Here is a 17,800-nt window from a genome sequence, read left to right on the forward strand (position 1 = left end):
TTGAAATTTCATCATCATTCAACAAATGATTTATTCATAATTATATGCGAATAAAGTTATTTTAAAAAATTTCTTATTCAAGAAAAAAAAAAAAAAAGAGAAATGAAAAAATATATTAATTTTTTAAATCCATTCATCGCTCAGAATTCTCATTTTGTGTTTTTTCATTTTCAGGTAAAGATATCACAAGGCATGGAATTCCTCCAAGGTCTCCTTCTTTCATTTCCATTTTATCATAATTATCTTCTTGCGTCTCGCTTTCGTTTTCTTCATCAGTATCAGAATCTGTATCTTCAGAAGACAACAATGATTTACCTTCCTTTTGATGTTTGCTTTGACGCAATCTTTTCTTTTCTTCCTCCAAAGAGAAGTCGTTTGCTTCATCGTCCTCAGCTTCCTTGTCTGTCTCGTTTTCATTCAGATCTGTCAAGCCAATTGCTGAAAAGAGCGGGTCATCAGCTATTGTTGAGAACAGATACATGTCATTGCGCCACTGCGGGTCATTTCTGTGCACTGCGCAATGAGATATCAGCTTATTATACTGCTCAAATGAAGATGTTGATGAAGATGCTGTTGAAGAGGAGTGCTTTGTTGGAGGTGAAGGAGAAGGGCTAGTTGAGGAAGAGAAGAAAGATGTGGATAAGTTTTGTTGTGTGCTGCGTGTTGAAGGCGGAGTAGTAGACTTGGATTTGGATGTTGGCTGTTTAAGCGCGAAGTATGGGAGCATCTCGCCGTCGTCTGCGTCGAGAAAGGATTTTATGATCGCATCAACTTCAGCTGTCTCTGGTGGGGCTGAGAAATGCGAAGAAGAAGGGAAAACTGCATTTTGAAGTGTGGCTGCCATCTTCACTTCAAGCGACATGTTTGATGCTTCATCAGCCAAATCTTCATTCAAAGAAGAAAGATTGGAGCATGCTGCCTGCGAAGGTGTTTCCTTTGGTAACCAGTCTTCTGATGAAGTAGATTCGTTGGACTTTTCACTTGGTTGTTGATTTTCCGTTCCAAAGAATGACGGGGCTTCAAAAGCCTGTTGTTTTGTTTGCTGTTTATCCGTTTCTTTTGCTTCGTCTCGAGATTCATTTGATTGCAATGATGCATTTTGAGTTTCTAATAAATTAAAAAATGAAGTCGATAAATGCTTTTCGTCTTTTGTTGTTATTTCTATCTCTTTAATTTTGTCATTTGATTTTCCTTCATCCAAGCATCTTGTAAATCCTTTAAATATATCAGAGTCGTACTTAATGTTTTCTTCGGTATCGCTTTTGAACTTTTTACCAAATTCATCAATAGATGTGTAAGATAAGCCGCTCTCTGTTAAAGGAACATAGCTCCCGTTTGCGCGTGTCCAATCTTCTTCTTTCTCTTCTACTTCTTCTTCTTCTTCTTCTTTTATTTCCTCTTTTTCCTCTTTTTCTTTATAGCAATAAGACGGAGGAACAGGTAGAGGATAAGTTAATGATTGATCAAAATGGAGGAAAAGTCTATCTTGTGTATCAAAAAACAACTTGCAAAATGGGCATAGAGCTTTTGCTGTCTGCGATCTTATGAAGTTAATTAATTTCATCCCTGAATAAAAATCAAGCCCTTGAAAGTTTTATGAGTTTATATTCATTTGAAATTATTAAAAAAAAACAAACCCCAATCTTTCTGAATTCGTATAAAATCAAATCCATGATGCACTTTCATATGAATGAGACAGCGTTGAATGTTTAAAAATTTCTAAGCACGCAAAGTTGAACATTTCCAGATGTGGTTCAAAAAGTTATATTTTTAATTTTTTTCGAATAAAAACAATTATTTTGATAAATTGAAACTACTGCTTAAATATATAATTATCACACTTTCGCGCAAAACAAACAATTAACATCGGAATCCTCTGCTTCAGAATCAGACATTCAATAAACTTTTTTATGGTTAATTGTTTGTATATATGGGATGATCACAATTTTGGAATTGGTTTATATTTTTTGGATAAACCCAGAATATCATGAGTTATCTAAAACATAATTCAGCTCCAAAAGCATTATTGCACAATCTAACATATTATAGAAAGGCATTGGACAGTATCACCAGTGATCTTGAAGAAGATGGTGATAAAGAGAAGCAGACGATGTCAGCACAAAAATTTGATACGATCATGTCTTATTTCATGGGGGAGTTTATTGTTACGCTTCGCAATATTTTCAAAATACCTGACAAAGGGTTTGAAATTGCATTATGAAGTGATTTTCATAGAATAACAAATTTTTCTTGAATTTTTTGTTATTTAATTTAATAAGCTTGCTTTCGAGATCATCAATACCAAAAAATAATCCAAAATGGGACAATTATAGGGCTTGCGTTAAAAAATACACACTTAGTACACTTCACATGCTTTTGCACTTCAAAGGAGTTGGAAATGAAATGGTGGCATATATTTATGCGCAGCAGTATCAATTTGTACCGTTTATTGCTTCATTAGAATTTTCGCTGCGAATTCGCATAATCAGAGTGGCAATAGATTTTTTATGTTGCGATCATACAGATACTCAACAAAATGCATTTTTATTTTTGCACAGATTAGGAATGCTTCATTCTCCTTCATTGGATGCCATTCTTAAGCCAACATTTGCAAAAGTTACGGGTACATTTTCTTCTCCTTTTCCAAGCGTTTTTCTTCAAAACAGTCTTGTGGAGCTCTTTTCAATAAATATGACTGAATCATATCGAGCACTATTCATTCTTCTTCGTGATATGTCCAAATCACTTAAAGAAGCTTTAGCAAATACAAAGGATAGCGCAGTATGACTTGATTGAATTTTATTTTTTATTCTTTTTCAAATTATTTTAAACATTAAATAATAATTTTTTTTTCAAAAACTCACGAAAGACTGCCAAAAAAACGCTTATGTCATGGAAGCACATCAACAGAATGAAGCAAATTGGGCAAATTCTCACTCATTCACCATCATCTCATGATACACTTCTCCGCCCTGACACATCCACATCATCTGCCAGCTCATCATCATATCTTGTTCTTCAACCTTTGCTATATCCATATATAGAAATATGCATTGGTACGGCCTCACTTTTCGGAGGATTCAGCTTGAGTGCAGTTCGATTGAAGTATATTTCAATGGTTCTCTCAGTTGTTGAAGGCTCTTTGCCTATTTATCAACAGATGGAGTCCGAGAACAAATCAGAGCAAGCGCAATCTGGTAAAAAGAAAAAGAAGCAGAAGAAGTCTGTTGCTTCCGATGAAAAGACTCCAGCAGCTTCGTATCTTCCTCTTTTAGCACCCGTGTCTCAGCTCATCCTCGATATCCTGTCAGCACACGAGCTGCAGGAGATGCCTCACCAAGCAAGACAGTCCAAGAAAACTTCGAGAGGAAGCCTGGGCTCAAATCTAAATTCCTTTGTGCCTCAACGAAGCCCAACGACAACGATGACACTTCTGCGTGTGATGGGTGCAGACAGCATGACGAAGAAGTCGAAGGAGTTTCAGACGGCTGTTGTGACAGAATGTGTGCAATGTCTTTACCAGCTGCTTTCTCTGCATGCAGGCTCTGTTTCCTATCCGGAATATGCGCAGGTTATCCTCTCCTATCTTTCGCGCATTGTCAGACGCATTACACTCTCTGAGCACAGACAGATGATCAAGGCATTTGAGGTCATAGCCACCAACAATGCTGAGTGGATGTGCCGTGTGAGGTCTGAGGCAAGAGTCACTCCTGCTGATATCGATAGTATGTGTTATTTATTTTATTTCATTTTGTTTTAATTAATTGTTTTTATAATAAAATGTGATTATTTTTTACTGAATGAATTTATTGTTTCCTGTTCTTTGTCGATTCCATTGTATTTATTTTGAACATGTTCATTTATTCAATTATTTGTAATCTCATTTTTCTATATCTTTTTTTTTTTTATGTGTTTGCTTAACTGTTTAGAGTGCAATGAATTAGCTGTGTCTCTGATGAGCATCACACTTGACCTCGAAAAACAGCCTCCGCTGCTCCGCTTCTGGAGACAGCGTCGGGCAGAAGTGGCCAAAAAACTGAAGAAATTAGAAGAAGGCGAAAGAGAGGCAGAATCGTTGATTGCTGCTGGGCTCAAACTTACAGAAGACAAAAAAAAAGAAGGAAAAAGCGAAAAGGAAAAGGAAAAAACTGAAAAAAAAGAGAAAGGAGATTCAGAAGAAAAAATAGACGAAGAAGAGAATGACGACGAAGATGACGATGACGACGATGATGATGAAACATATTTAAAGCCAAGAAAAAGGAAGAATGATGATGATAGCGATGAAGATATATCCGAAGAGTATGACGAAGAAGATGAAGAGGAAGAGGAAGAAGATGACGATGACGATGAAGTTGAAGGCTTCAGCGATGAAGACAGCAATGACATTGAGGGCAATGAATCTGCATCAGAAATATCGTCAAATTCAGAAGACGAAAGCAGCTCTGATGAAGTTGTCAAATTGGAGCTTCCAAACGACGAGGAGTTCAATGAAGCTGTTCGCGAGCAAAAATTGGAAAAGCAGAAAGAAGTTTTAAGAGAGGAAAAGTTGAAGGAGAAAAAGAGAGAAGCCATCATTCGAAGAAAGAAAGATGCTTTGAAGAAGCAAAAAGACGATAAACGTGGAGGGAATAAAAGTAAAGGGAAATCAGTAAAAGGAAGAAATGGAAAGAAAAAAGGGTCCATTCACAAAGGCGAAAAGAAGTTAGCATCTTTTCGGAGAAATAAATATAAACGTGATAAAAAACATTAACTACTGTTCAAATCACTTCACTTCATTTCACAAAAAGAGAAATTAAATGGATGATACTTTTTATGAATCATATTTATTTGGCTTTTCTTCAACAGCAATTACAAGGGAAAACGAAATAAAAAGAAAAGAAAAAGAATAATTTGCATCTAAAGGAAGTTAATTTTTCTTTTTCATTTCTTGCAATTATGCATTGTAAAGTTTTTCATCAGCATATTGAATTTTCTTCAAAAGCTGTTGAAGCACTTCGATGCTTGCAAAAATTATGTATTGGATAAAAAAAAAAATCCAATTTCTTTTACAAATGATTAGGATTCTGTTTTTGTGTATATTTGGCGAATTGCCACAAAATAAAAAATCCAGAAAATAAATAATAAAAAAAAAAGTTAGCATTTAAAGATTATTGTTGAAATGAAAAAGTTAAACCCACAAAAATGAAGTGTCTTCTCTTTCCTCTGTGAGGAAACAAAAATCAAGAACACAGACCAACACATAACCCTCCAACACCTAGATTTCTTCATTCATTATCGTTTTCTCCCAAATATCCTCTTTTTTTTCATTTTTCCTCTGTTATTTCACTTCCACTCACGCTCTCATTCCCACTTCCACATCTGCCGCTGTCTTCTAATCCGATTGCATCCGAAACAGTGAAAGTCGCCATGCTTGCTGGACAGTATCGGATGAATTCTCGCTTCAGATCTCTCAGCCGTGGGCGGTTTTCTGCCTCAAACTGCAGCATGCTGCACACTGCATCTCGCAACTGGCTGTTCTCAACAACTCCCATGTTCGGCAGTCCTCTTTCTTTGATCATCCACCCAGCCATCTCTGCCTCAAACTCCCCAAACGGCACCTTCAGCGTCAAACATTCCCACAGCATCATCCCAATCGAAAACACAGCTGATTTCTTTGTTGCTCCCATTTTATTATTCATCAACAATTCAGGTGCCTTCCATCGCATGCACTCCTTCCTGTTGTCATCTTCATCCTCAAACGCTGAGGAGGGCAGAGAGTCTCTTTCATCATCGCTGGCAGATGTCGCAACAGTTGACGAAGAGATGGATGATGAGCCTGAATCCGAGTCTGACGAGCAGTCTGAATGAAGTGCAATTGTGATCACCATGTGCTCAGAGAACAGAACAATGTGCGGACTCAGATTCGCAAGAGAAGAAAGAGGGTTTTCCATTTCGTCAAATGAGTGGAGTGCACCGTTCGCCACCCAGAACAGGATCTGTGCTCCGGTCAGCTCCCTCTCCTGAAGAGTGCCAATCGCCATCTCCTTCTTCTCATTCCTTCCATGAAGCAGCATGAACAGCGAATCCCTCAGATCCACAATCAATTTCTCATGAGGAACTGAGCATGCCATTGCATCCACCAGATTCGACATCGATGAGGTGGTTGGACACAGATCCTCCACACGAACAAAAGTTGAATCTGAATCAGTTGTTGAAGTTGTTGAAGTGGATGAGACCGATGGAGATGGTGTTCTCTTTCTTGCTTCTTCCTCAATTTCCTTTTCATCCACTTTCTCCAACATCCATTGAGGAATTTTGTCTGAGTCTCTTCCCAAAATATATTCAGTTGATCCACTCTCAGATAGAAGATGCTCTGATGACTCAGAATGTTCCATATTCGTCTCATATATTCTCTTCTTTATCCTCTCATCATTCTTCTTCTCTGCTTCCCTCTCCACTCTCCTCCACCTCTCTTCAGGTGACATTTCCATCGTCATCATCTCAATCAGCTTCGGATCCTTCTTCACAGTATCCTCCACAATTATCTCCAATTCTTCGGTTCTTCTCTTTTGCTTTCTCCATCGAATAACAAACAAAATAAAACCAACAAATACAATCAAAAACAAAACGATCAACACAACCACAATAATAGGCCATATTGAACTTTCTTTCTTTTCTCCTTCAACAATTCTTTCATCTCCATTTGCTTTGAGCTCACTTCTATTCTTCAGAATGAATTCTGTTGTTGATGAAGGAGAAACTGATTTTCCAAATAGAATGCTCACACTCACTTCTGTTTGTTCTTCATCCCATCCAGTTCCAGAATCTTCGATTGATGAATGGACTTCGTTCTCTGATACAAAATTGTCTTCTCCAAATTCTCCCCTCACAATCTCTTTTTCATCTCCTCTTGTGAATGTGAGTCGCATCCCCAGGTCACACGGCATCAGAAGCTGCCCTTCAAACACAATATCTATCTTCTTTCCATCTTTCACTGTTTCCACATTTCTCAAAACAGGAATGAAAAATGGCGATGCCCTCTCGGTCGCCAGCCCACCAAGCTTGCAGCCATTGTCAGACGAAATCCACATCGAAGTGTTCTCTTTCAGCCCGTCTCCCCCTTTCAAACTTTCAATCTCCAATGATGCGCTGCCAAAGCACAGAACATTCCTTCTCGCCGATTCATAGTTTCTGATTCCTGCACTGTTACCCGCAAACTCCCCCTTTTCCACTCTTGCCTTCCCACCTTCAACGCTCAATCCCCCCATTTCCATATCTGAAATCCTTGTGTCCTTCAGCGTTGCTGTGCTGTTCACAAGCATCACAGCCGATCCATTCCATCTGCAGATCCATTCCTGGATATCCCTGAATTCAGCATTGCCATTTTCAGTCGAGTCAATGCCTGTTCCTGAAAATGCACAGACATCCATCGTGACGTTTCTGCATGCATCCAACAAGGCAATACTCCCTTTCTGACTTTCAAGCGTGCATTTTGAAACAGAGCAGTTGCACAGCCTCAGCGGCATTTCACATGCCTTTGAAGCAATAATGCCACCTTCTGCCGAGGGGCATGTCACATTCTCAAAGACTGACGATGCAAGCTCAAAACCCTGGCTTTCCAAATTACCCTCAGCGCCTGAATTCTGCTGGGTTATTGATACTGCTGAATTCTCCAATCTCACGTTCGATAAATGCAAAAAATGGAATGTCGCTGAAATGCTTCCCACTTTAATCAGCGGAGAAGGCGATCCCAGTTCCAGACTCATAATCTTGAGGCCAGACACAACAATCGATGCTGTTTCTGCACAAATGAGGGTGAACGGGATGATGCTAAATGATTCATCCGCAGCAGCAGCATTCGTTGAGGACTGACCAACAGAATGTGCAGCGAAACTGCAAGATGTGATTGAGAGACTCCCATTTTGTGCTTCAAGGAAAACAAAATGCTCCGATGCAAACGCTGCAGGAAACACAAACTGAACTCCTGTGAACCCCACCTTGCCTGCGGTGATGCCAACCGAAGAGCGCGTGCAATTCATTCCTGATGCAACATCAACACTACAAATCGTGCCCTCTGCTGCGCCCACCTGAACAGAATCAAAGTCTGCCTCGCCACAAAGTCCCGATGCTGTGTGCACAAGGAGCATCCTCGCATATCTCCCTGAAACATGCGCCAGCCCATATTCCACAGAAAGGCACGGCAGATCAAAGGTGCCACACTGCCGCTCGTTGCTTCCGTTGCTGCCAGCCGCAGAACTCACAAAAATCGTGCTTGACTGGAATATGCTGATGAAGTTCATCAGATCAACAGGATCTCGGTGAACAAGATCGATCCCAAAGATGGCATTCACCACATTGAACCCGTCTCCATTCACATCAATCTGGAACAGCGTCTCGTTGATCTGCGTCTCAATCGACTCACACCGGATAAAAATATCGTTCCCAACTTTCGCTGTGTTGGCTTTGAGCGTCATTCGCGAAAACAGCATCTCAAGCGCTCCATTCACCCAGCTCTCCACATACACCCCGCCTCCTCGGCCACACTCCATCGAGCATCCACACTGAATAATGCTGCTGTCGCGCATGCTCATGCTCCCGCCTTCCTGCAGCAGAAACAGCATCGCTCCCCCCTTCTCTCCTGCACCCGCTCGGCATCCTTCAAACCGCGTTCCATTCACTTGCAGTCGCGTGCACTCAGCGTCACCGTGTAAGCCAGAGCCTGCTCCTGTGCACTCAACAACAGCACTCCCGTTCCCTTCTCTTGTCACTGTGATAAATGACGAGTTCTTCACACGCGCTGTTGTGCAAATCACTCCATTTCCATATCTGGCACTCATCTCCTGACTCTGCCTCTGACTTTGATATTGCCCCTCCAAACTGCTCGCAAAACTGAACAAGCAGACATCCTCAAGCTCCACGTGCTCTGCAATCAGCCCATCAACATCGCACATGCGTCCCCCATGCACAGCAACCACAGCTCGGGATGAATGAACATTTCTCATTTCATGATCTTTCATGGTCACCCCTCCGCTCTTCACAGTCACAAACCCCACATCGCTCGCCTCATCCACACCCACCCGTGTCTCAAATATGCACCCGAAAAACATCAGATCCCCGCTCTCGCTTGCCACCACTGCTCCTTCTCTGTTCCCAAACACCCCTCTGATCGAGATGCACACATTCGACATGTTCAGCGTTCTGCTGTTTAAAAGCAACGCAGAGTCAGATCCATCCCCTTCTCCTTCACAAGCAATTCTTGACACTTGGCGCTCGCCAGTCGAGCCAGCTTCTGATGCGATGGAAAAATCAGAGACATCAAAGGAGTTGCGCAACAAGGCAGATTCTTCAATAAACAGCATGTGCGTTATGTTCACGCTGCTCGGACTGAACTGCTGCATTGCCTTCCAGAATGTGCAGCATGGCAGTGCAGTGCCTCCACATCTTGCAACGTCAATTCCAGTTTCGGACATCGCAACTTCCATTCCTTCATATCCAACAAGGAATATCAGCAGATCAACTTGACCCAGCAAGCTGTCTCGGCCAACAAGCATGTTTTCATCTTCCATGGCTGAGCTGAAATCGAAGTCGAATGCATCTCTTGTCACCGATTTGTTGAGATCAGCTCCACAAACATACATGTTCTTCCCCTGGTTTGCATTGTTTTCACTCATGGTCATTTCTTTAAACGTGAAGGGGCACTCATTCGAAGAATCAGCACAATCAAGAAACAACCCTCCTCCACTCCCTTCAGTCCCAGAACACGAGCATCCTTGTATGGTTGTGCTTTCCATCTTCAATGAAAAGCTCATCCCCAATCCCAATCGCAATGCTCCACCTTCAGAAGATCCTGGTGTTGAGAGTCCTGCAAATGTGCAATTTGAAAAGGTCAATGCTCCATTCATGCGAAAGGGAACATTCACACAACTGACAGTTCTAATTGAGCATCCCTCAACTTGAACTGCCCCACCATCAGCATGCACAATACTAAACTCCACTGCCTCAGACACCTCGCAAGCAAATGAACAGTTGAGAACATGCAGCTGAGAATGATCACTGCTCGATCCAATCAGCGCATTTCTCGGGGCTTCAAACCTGCAGGGAATCACAAAGCTGATACGGCACAGTTTCAGCGCTTTTTCATTCACAATAACAGCTGACAAATGGCCAGCTGGGATCGATGATTGGACTGCAACCTCTGCCCATTCAGACTCATTCTTTGAACAGATGACAAAGTTCGACAGATTGTACTCATCCTCGATCGATGCACTTCCCTCAATAGCAAGCTCCCTTTCCGAGCTGGCTGGATGTGTGTTCGAAACAGCTCGCCAGAACGAGCAACAAGGGAACGTATCATCCCCACACCCAAGGAGGTCAAGCCCAGTGAGAGATGAGATGCAGATCCGAGTGCTGACAAGCTGAACAAGAAACATATCCAAACTAACTTCATTCCCATCCAAAATCGTACGATCCCATCCCCACATATCTGCCGAGCCGTCTGCTTTGTCTCCACACACTCCCTCAAATCGCGCTGGAGCCACTGTCTCATTCAAGCTCTTGCACTCAACAAACAGATCTCGCCCCAGTTCAGCCACATTATCCGCAAACAAAATGGATTTCAGTAAGTAATCTCCGGAAAAATCATCCTCAAACGCAAACATTATTCCCCCACCTTTTCCTCCATTTGCTTCATTCCCAGGATGTGCCTCACACCCCTCGATCTCTGCGTCTTCAATGTGCACACAGCCTTCTTGTGACAATCCAGCACTCAGCCACCCTCCATTTCCTTTGCTGCAAGTGCATCGACAAAATGCACATTCATTTGTAACATCCAATCCACATTCGCCTTCCATGTGCACAACTCCTCCATCGATCGTGCTGCAATCTTCCATCGTGCTGTTCTCAATCAATAAATGAGCTGTGCCCACAACGCTCACCAAACCACTCCCAGCACCATTCACAAAAGAAACATTCGTATCAACCACCGCAACTTCTCCACTCCCCTCCACACTGAGAATTCCTCTTCCTGCTCCATAATCCATTTGCTTCACTTCCACATGATTCAGTTCAAGCTCTCCTCCGATGCACAATGCAATCCACATCCCGCATTCTGCGCTTTCCAACTCCTGCCCTTCCGCTTGCCCAAATGTGCATGACACAAAATACGCCTTTCCATAACTCACCAGAACAAACTCTCTGTGTGCTGTTGGAGGTGGAGGAAGTCTGAATACGATTCGCTCAATCGAAAGCACAATCTCTGGCACATATGCAGCAAGCACAATGTGCCCCGTGGAGCTGACATTTAGTGCTGAAGTGGCTCCTGCTCCATCGCCTCCTCGGATCGTCAGTGGCGCTTCATTCCGCTCGATCTCCATAACAAGCTCAGTTCCATGCATGATCTGCAAAACATCCTTCTCCGTCCCCAGGCACCCATATCCCACTCCCAGCTCGTTGCATGGATAGTCTTCCTCTCCACACGACTCATTGTAGCCATGCTCCGTATTCACAAAAATGATGTTGTCCTTTGTCGGAAACAGGTATTTCAGCAGAGTCGCATTCACAAGCGGTGGCTTCTCATTGTCCATCACCCACATCGTCTTGTTTTCTTGCCCCTCCACGGCTGATCCCACCCACCGATTCCGATCAATCGTGATGCGAGGCGTCGGACACACCACAAACACATCCGATCCCGGTCCTGCCTCGTTTCCTGAAAAATGCACATTCCTCATCGAGTAGCTCACTCCAGACGAATCAAATTGCAAGAAGAAGCCTCCTCCACAGCTCGCCTCTCCAACGAGAGTGCTGCGCTCCACGCTGTTATTCTCGCACACAACAACCCCATCTACTGCTGCTCGCATCTTCATGCTCCCTCCCTTTCCACCTGCTTCCAAGCATGCAACACCACTCAATCGACACCCCTTCATCTCCAGCTTCGCTCCTCCGCTCACATCTCCTGCCACCACACCTCCATCCCCGGCTCTCCTCACAAGCTCTGTGAAGTTGCTGTTTTCCACCCTTGCGCTTGATGCTTCCGAAATAGCAATTACACAGTGGTTGCCTGTTGTGGCTGCCCTCACTGACGAGTTCTGCACATCGCCACTGCATCCTCCACTCAGCACAACAAGCCCTGTCGTGCACTCTGAACTCACCCCACTCAGAGTCACATTGTCGAGCACAATCCTTGCATCGACTCCTCTTCCTTCCACCACAGGCACAGCTCCCATCCCAACATCCTGAATACTGAATGTTGAAAGTGATGCTGTGCCACTTGTTGCCTTCAAGAACGAATATGATATCCTTCCATCCCCTGCTCTGCTCGCTGAACATTCATCCACTGCAAGCGTGCCACTGCTGCACAACATGAAACAGCAGCGACTAACCTCCACAAAGCTTGCTGGAAGAACAAACTCCATTCCCCGAAAAGTCGTGTTGTGCTTCGACTCCACAACACTCTCGCCTTCCCCACTTCCATCTGGTGAAACATTAATTGTTTCACCTGAACCATCAGCACCCGCAACAATCGCAACATCCTGCCTGCCGCCAAGCACGATGCGTTCTTGGAATTCAAATGAACTTGTGAGCACAATTGAAGCTGTCCCCTCCCCAAACCTCGCAGATGCTGCAAACAGAACACTCACACACGGATATTGTGCAACACCACACATCCGATAGTCTGCCGCGCCTGTTCCTGCATCTGTTCCTGCCACGCGTGCAAGTCCATCAAAATCCATCAGAAACACTGCCAGAGGAATCCCATATGACTCATTTCCTCCTTCAAACCCATTCAGCTCCTCAAACGTGCTGTTCGACTCCACATCAACCCCAAACCCAAATATCTCTGCCTTCACTATTTTGCTCAGATCATCCCCCTCCACAAACATGTTCTTTCCCAGCCATTCAGCCCTGTTCGCTTGAACACCTGCACCAAACAGCATTTCTGTAAATGCAACATTCTCCGCACTTCCCATGCATTTCATATGTACCGCCCCTCCAAGTCCATTCCCATTCCCATTCCCATTCCCATTTGCAATCCTAACAGCTCTGTATTCAGCCCCTTCTTTGCTTTCTCTTTGGCTCCCTATCCCTGCTTGGCACAAACAAAATGCAGATTTTGTCTCGATTCCTCCACCAATTTTCACGTGTGCACAATCTCCCACAATTATCGATAGTGCACCTCCACATCCATCCACTGCAGCTGCTTCACTCACTGTAATGTTCGATATCTCCACAACCGAAGATGCGTCCTCGGCATCACACCGAATCACACTCCCATTCCCCATCCCTCGAGTCACCTTCCCAAATGTGCTGTTTTCCACAACCAGAGACGATCCATTCGCATCCTCAATCACAGAGCAGCTGCTGCACCCCACATTCTCAACCACCACACCTTCCATACTCATTGATCCACTCGATGAATACTCAAATACACTTCTCTCAGATGTCCACTCGCAATTGTTCACAATGCATCCATTCACCACACACACCCCTGTTCCACACACAGAGATCAGCCCAAAATGCTCCACTTTCAGCAACTCTGCCAAAAATTCAACCAATTCCAGCTTCCCTTTTTCCACAACGCAAAACTCGCTTCTTACGGCTGCTTCTGCACCTCTTGAAGCTGAAGTGCTCATGCACACTCCACATCCGCTCATTTTGCACATTCCACTGTCTGAGGAAACCACAAACAATCCTTTCTCTGGCTGACGCATACAGCAGTCTACCGCAAACCTCACATTGCATATTCTCACATCCTGCTCAACTCCAACATATGCCTCAGCTGCACTTCCATCCCCCAGCATCCTCATTGTGCATAGCGAGGATGAAGCCGAAGATTGTGGCTCTGAGCCAATTTGGCAGCCAAAAGAATCTCTCAGATGAAGATACTCGCAAAGGTCAAACTCTGCTGGAAGCAGAATCGACTTCTCAGCTGGCTGCTGCGTCAGTCCAAACGAAATCGTCTTGCACGGATATTCTGCAAACCCACAAACCAGCACATCCTCTCCACCGCCTGCCACGCTCACATCCTGCTCCCTTTCCATCAAATAGAACACAAGTGGAATAGCCACATTCTCCCAGCGACTGTCAGTCCCGCACGCCGCATCTCGTGAGAATGGCTGGTTCTTGTCGAAGAACTGGAAGCTGCTCGTCGTGACAGCCAAATCCAATTTAGGTGCTTCCACAAACACATCATTCCCAAACTTCGCTGAATTGGAAGTGAACGCAAGCACAGCGCCAAGCGTGAAAAAGGAAGTGGAGCTTCGAAGTGCCAAAAACATCGCCCCTCCCTTTCCGTTCGAACCAACACCAAACGGCGCTGAACATTCTTCCATTCCACAATCCCTCACATTCACCCCACTTTCTCCACCAATATCCACAGCCACAGCTCCTCCACACGCTGCTCCCCCAGAGACATGGCAATTCTTCATTGTGCAGTTCAGTATCTCTGCTTCCCCGCTCCCTTCACAGCCACTGTTTGCCTCACCAAAGCATATGCACGATCCATCTCCTGATGAGCGCGTGATATTGTCAAACGTAGAATTTGAAACCTCAACACTCTTGATGCATGTGGAGCACACAACGCCACCACATGGAAGCACAACATCCGAAAAGTTGCTGTATTTCACAGCTGCTGTGCCTGAAGACGAGATGTGCACCAGCCCAGCTGTGCTGCTTGTGGTTGTGCCGTTGAGCTGCATTTCGCTCACAGTGCAACTGCCCGATCCTGAAACCTCCACCACCGCAGCTCCCTCAAATACAACATTGTTTTCTCTGGATACAGCAAACCCCACAATCGTAAGAATTCCACTTGATACGCTAATGAGAGAATAGTGCACGCGTGTTGTGTCAAGTGCCATGCTCATCGAGCAGTCTTTCACTCTCAGCGATCCAGATACACAATGCAAAAAGGATTTCTTCGCTCCAACTCTTCCACCAAGCTCAAATGTGAGGTTCGTAAACACAACCCCCACACTGCACATCACGAGCCCTGCTCCCCCTGCAGCATCCACCGATTCCACATGCACTTTCACACTTCCCTTTGCATCTGCATCAATGTCAAACGATCTCGCATCCAATGCCAATTCGTGATCAAACGCAAACCCTTCACACAGTCGCAGCCTCCGGTCTGACTCTCCAAATCGCATCTGCACCGCTCCTTCCACACTCCTGCACGGATACTCTGCAAACCCACAGCCAGTGAAGTCTGCACCCCTCTCGTTGCAATTGCTCACATATGCCCGGGTTGAGCGATTCTCCCACAAATACACAACAACTGGAATCACAAACCTCTCGTTCGTTGTCGATCTCTCATACCCTTCCACACAGTGCACATCGCTCATCTCAATCCCAAATGATATCAATCTGTTCTCCACTGCTTTCTTCATGTTGTATGCATTCACAAACACATCTCTTCCTGCTGATGCAGAGCATCTGGTAAAAGTCAACCCATTCAATCTCACATCCACGCTTCCATCTCCCAAATGCAAATATATCCCTCCCCCTAATTTGCTTGCCACACATGCTCCGAATGCTACTCCTCCACTCGGTGAAGATCCATTCCCAACAGCCACTTTTGCTCCACTTTCTGCCTCCACACACATCCCTCCTCCATTCCCATTTGAACAACTGCACGACAAAAACGATATGTTCATCAACTCCACAGTCTCCCCTGCTTGCACTTTCACTTCCAGCACACCTCCATTCCCTGCTGTGCGTTCCACCCCTGAAAACGACACTTCTGCAATGTGCAGCTGAGCATTATCCACAAATGACAGCACAGGCTTCTCTGTCTTTATTTTCGAGAAGCACACTCTCTCAAGTTCCATTGACGCTCCGCTTGACAATATCTCAACCACACTGCATGTGAACGAAGAAACGTCCCCAGTGGCAGATGAGATCGTCATTCCTGCAAGCACCAATTTTCCATCCCTTGCAACTCTGAAAAGAGAAGTGGAAGACCACTTTCCCGAGGAATGGATAATGTCCACTCCTTCCACACTCAACAACCCTTCAACAACATTGCAGAATACCTCTGCTGATGTGCTTGTCGTGATGGCCGGCCTGCTGGCTTGTTCTTGTGAAGGAAACTTTGCTTTCACCACAATATACTGCATGTCCACCTCAATGTGCCCAACGGTAAATCCTTCGCTGTGAAGCAGAATCCGTTGGCTCAGCACCGAGATCGAACGAGTCAGCGCATGGTCAACGGTTTTGCATTCGCTTCCTTCTCCTCCGCACGACGCCAGGTCTTCTCCTGCCCCCTTCACATTGATCTCCACAGGAGAAGGATCAGGCAGCCAATCTGCCTCATTGTTAGCACTGCTGCACGATCCTGATTTGGGGCAATGAATAAATCGAGGCTGTTGACTCGAAGAAAAGCAACTCACAAATTGACTTTTGTTCACTTTATCAGCCATTGATGAGACTGCTTGCACATCATTTCCCAAAGGTGATGTGTTGTTTCGAAAAAGCAAAAATTTCCAAAGCATCGAAGTATTTTCACCTGAGCTATGAAGATAAATTGCTCCACCGTTACTTGATGTTGAATGCTCAAACAAAGAATCAAATATTAAGAATGGGCCTTTGGGATATGGAACGCCAAGGCATCCACCTGTTCCATTACAATGGCAATTAGAAAAAGTGCTGTTCGATAAAAGATTATCTATTGGAGATCCTTCGCTGTTCATTGCTCCAAAAAAACTTCCTGATGTGCAATTTACAAATACGCAGGATTTCGTTAAATGATGATTTCCATGCCAGTAAGTAATTGCACCATCTGCGCTTTCGGCTTTGCATCCGCAGAAATCAGAATCGCAAACAAAGCAATGCGAAAAATAGCTACAAAACATTGCTCCACCCCTATCCATAGAATGGCAATCTTTGAAAGTGCATCGATAAACACACAGAGAACCGTTTCCACCCACATATATTGCTCCTCCTTGACCTTCAGACGTAAATGTGAATAAAGAGTCATTGAAAGAACAGGATTTATTGGAATAAGTTACACGCGAAGGATGACGCTGGCGAGTATCGTTGCTGAGTCCTCTGTTGCAAAACAAAAACGAGCAGTTGGTGCACACAAGGCTGTTTTCAGGCGCATTCACAGACCGAACAATTCCGCCATCATACACATTCTTCACGTTCGTGAACACAGTGTTGCTCATAGATGTTTCCCTTGGATCAAGTCGGTAATCGTTTGGCAAGCGGAAATTAGGTGATAATGTGATGTTGGAGAAAGTTGATCGATGAATGTTTGCTGAAATGAATGGTGCAGAAGGAAGAAAAGGCGAAGAAGTGAGAACAAACGAGTGAATCGAAGATGATGACAGTTCAAAAGCTTGGGGAAACGAAGATGCAGCACAAGAATGCTGTGACACAAGTGGAGCAATCACATTGCAACTTGAAGGGTTCACAAATGTCACATTTTCAAGGCAAATAGAACCATCACAACTCCAAAACGGACTGGTTATCCCATGCACATCACATTCCACGGTGCTCTCAATAATTTGCACAAAAGTGCTTGAAAGATTAAATCGAGGAGAAATGCTTCCAGAAGCAGCAAATGTGAGGCAACAAAGAAGAGCCGAACTATTTTCAAATTGCAATGAAGATGAGCACGATATGACTGTCTTTGTAACACGCACTTGGGGAATATGAGGAGCTGGAACAGGCAAGCTGTGCCTCGGCAGGCAACTGCTTTCTGCATCGACATCATTCAAGCAATATGCATTAATAATGCTTGCACAAGCAAAGACAACCCAGTCCAGCAGCCGCCCCGCCATTGCGAATGTTGTTTGATTTTGCACGCTTGATCAAACCCATTGCA

At 44.3% G+C, this 17,800-nt stretch overlaps 4 protein-coding genes across 4 annotated transcripts; 1 reads left to right on the forward strand and 3 right to left on the reverse strand.

Annotated features, from left to right (window-relative positions):
• Positions 1 to 133: 133 nt before the first annotated feature.
• MONOS_229 (uncharacterized protein) lies at positions 134 to 1,895 on the reverse strand (the record flags this gene model as incomplete). Its single annotated transcript, XM_067872202.1, has 3 exons — positions 134 to 1,584; positions 1,638 to 1,719; positions 1,842 to 1,895. 3 exons carry the CDS (start codon positions 1,893 to 1,895, stop codon positions 134 to 136), a joined length of 1,587 nt encoding a protein of 528 aa, XP_067731775.1.
• A 15-nt stretch (positions 1,896 to 1,910) lies between these two features.
• Positions 1,911 to 4,750, forward strand: MONOS_228 (putative nucleolar complex protein 2; the record flags this gene model as incomplete). The annotated part of the gene is made up of 6 exons (XM_067872191.1): positions 1,911 to 1,956; positions 2,013 to 2,202; positions 2,280 to 2,781; positions 2,870 to 3,725; positions 3,930 to 4,074; positions 4,129 to 4,750. 6 exons carry the CDS (start codon positions 1,911 to 1,913, stop codon positions 4,748 to 4,750), a joined length of 2,361 nt encoding a protein of 786 aa, XP_067731776.1.
• Positions 4,751 to 5,039: 289 nt separating this feature from the next.
• MONOS_227 (uncharacterized protein) lies at positions 5,040 to 10,868 on the reverse strand (the record flags this gene model as incomplete). The annotated part of the gene is made up of 1 exon (XM_067872181.1): positions 5,040 to 10,868. One exon carries the CDS (start codon positions 10,866 to 10,868, stop codon positions 5,304 to 5,306), a length of 5,565 nt encoding a protein of 1,854 aa, XP_067731777.1. The 3' UTR covers positions 5,040 to 5,303.
• A 1,612-nt stretch (positions 10,869 to 12,480) lies between these two features.
• On the reverse strand, positions 12,481 to 17,756 carry MONOS_226 (uncharacterized protein; the record flags this gene model as incomplete). Its single annotated transcript, XM_067872171.1, has 2 exons — positions 12,481 to 12,532; positions 12,586 to 17,756. The coding sequence occupies 2 exons, from the start codon at positions 17,754 to 17,756 to the stop codon at positions 12,481 to 12,483; spliced, it is 5,223 nt and encodes a 1,740-aa protein (XP_067731778.1).
• Between the last annotated feature and the right edge of the window lie 44 nt (positions 17,757 to 17,800).

Source organism: Monocercomonoides exilis (genome assembly GCF_001643675.1).
Source record: "Monocercomonoides exilis strain PA203 chromosome Unknown scaffold11-1913109, whole genome shotgun sequence".
Taxonomy (NCBI): domain Eukaryota; phylum Preaxostyla; order Oxymonadida; family Polymastigidae; genus Monocercomonoides; species Monocercomonoides exilis.